A 1,545-nucleotide genomic window follows, 5' to 3' on the forward strand; every position below is an offset into this window, starting at 1 on the left:
GATATCAGCTGAATGATATCAGCTGATTGATATTAGCTGACTGATATCAGCTGATTGATATTAGCTGACTGATATCAGCTGACTGAAATTAGCTGACTGATATCAGCTGACTGATATTAGCTGACTGATATCAGCTGACTGATATCAGCTGACTGATATTACCTGACTGATATTACCTGACTGATATTAGCTGATTGATATTAGCTGATTGATATTACCTGACTGATATTAGCTGACTGATATTAGCTGACTGATATTAGCTGACTGATATTAGCTGATTGATATTAGCTGACTGATATTAGCTGACTGATATTAGCTGACTGATATTAGCTGACTGATATTAGCTGACTGATATTAGCTGATTGATATCAGCTGACCGATATTAGCTGACTGATATTTGCAGTTAATAGATGGTTTCAGCTGATATTAACTGAATGATATTAGCAGGTAATAGATGGTTTCAGCTGATGTTAACTGACTGAACTTGGCAGATTGCAGCTGGTTTTAGCTGTGGTGAGGTCACCTTCCATCTCTTTAGCTGCTGCCTCCACTCTGGCTCTGTAGATCCTCTCCATCTTGAGGTCTCTCTCCTCCTGCCTCCTCCTCTCAGTAATGGTTCTGGCCTCGGCATCCTGGAAGTCCACCTGAACACACACACGGTTCAGACAGAAACCAGCAGCTAAAACTGATCGTAGCTGCAGCTGTGACTGGATGTCTGCAGTGTAAATATTTGGTCCAAACAATGTTCTCAGTGTACCTCTTCCTCTGGGGTCTGTTGTGAGGAAACATGGTCTGTCCTTTCATCATTAGGCTGACGGGTGTCAGATTGACCTGACTTAAAACCTAACAGTTCCTGCTCCAGGGACTTTATTAAAACATCTTTATTTTATTTAACTTAATTTTAGTCTTTTATTGTTCCATGTTCTTTGTTTAATTTTTTTATTTGAATTCATTTGTTTTGTTGTTTTTCATGACATTTTTTGCCTTTTTATTGTTCAGCACTTCGGTAACATCCTGTTGGTTTTTAAATGTGCTTTATAAATAAATTAGACTTGACCTGATGCAGCAGTGGAGCCAGGATGAATGTATCTTTATAGACCACAGCTCAGCTTTTAACATGTTTCCACATGGACTACATTCAACATATCAAGAGATGTATGATTAAATCAGTCATAAATGTGACTGAGGCGGCTCTCTGAATGCTGTTCTAACTGATGTAACGTCATGTATTTGGATATTTGTATCCCTCTGACCTTTTTAACCTGCTTGAGGAAGTGGTAGCCCAGTGCCAGCTTCTTGTATGCAGAACCATAGGAGGAGTGCCAGGACTGGACCGCCTGGATGGCCTGGGATCTCAGTTTCCTGGCTACGTCCTTCGGAGGAGGGAGGGGCTGCTCCGCATCCGTCTCTACGGTCAACTCCAAGAACTCCTGGTGAGAGATGCAGCATCATCATCTGCACAGAAACATCATGAGAGTCTGCACAGAAACATCATGAGAGTCTGCACAGAAACATCATGAGAGTCTGCACAGAAACATCATGAGA

General features: G+C 41.3%; 1 protein-coding gene across 1 annotated transcript in view; it reads right to left on the reverse strand.

Moving 5' to 3' along the window:
* uvssa (UV-stimulated scaffold protein A) overlaps positions 1 to 1,545 on the reverse strand; it is a gene marked incomplete at its 3' end in the record, with an annotated part of 15,789 nt that overhangs the window by 12,729 nt on the left and 1,515 nt on the right. The window contains 2 exon segments of the mRNA XM_014026734.1: positions 524 to 644; positions 1,254 to 1,430. Coding sequence (XP_013882188.1) covers positions 524 to 644; positions 1,254 to 1,430 — 298 coding nt within the window.

The sequence above is a fragment of the Austrofundulus limnaeus genome, unplaced genomic scaffold (genome assembly GCF_001266775.1).
Source record: "Austrofundulus limnaeus strain Quisiro unplaced genomic scaffold, Austrofundulus_limnaeus-1.0 Scaffold586, whole genome shotgun sequence".
Lineage (NCBI taxonomy): Eukaryota > Metazoa > Chordata > Actinopteri > Cyprinodontiformes > Rivulidae > Austrofundulus > Austrofundulus limnaeus.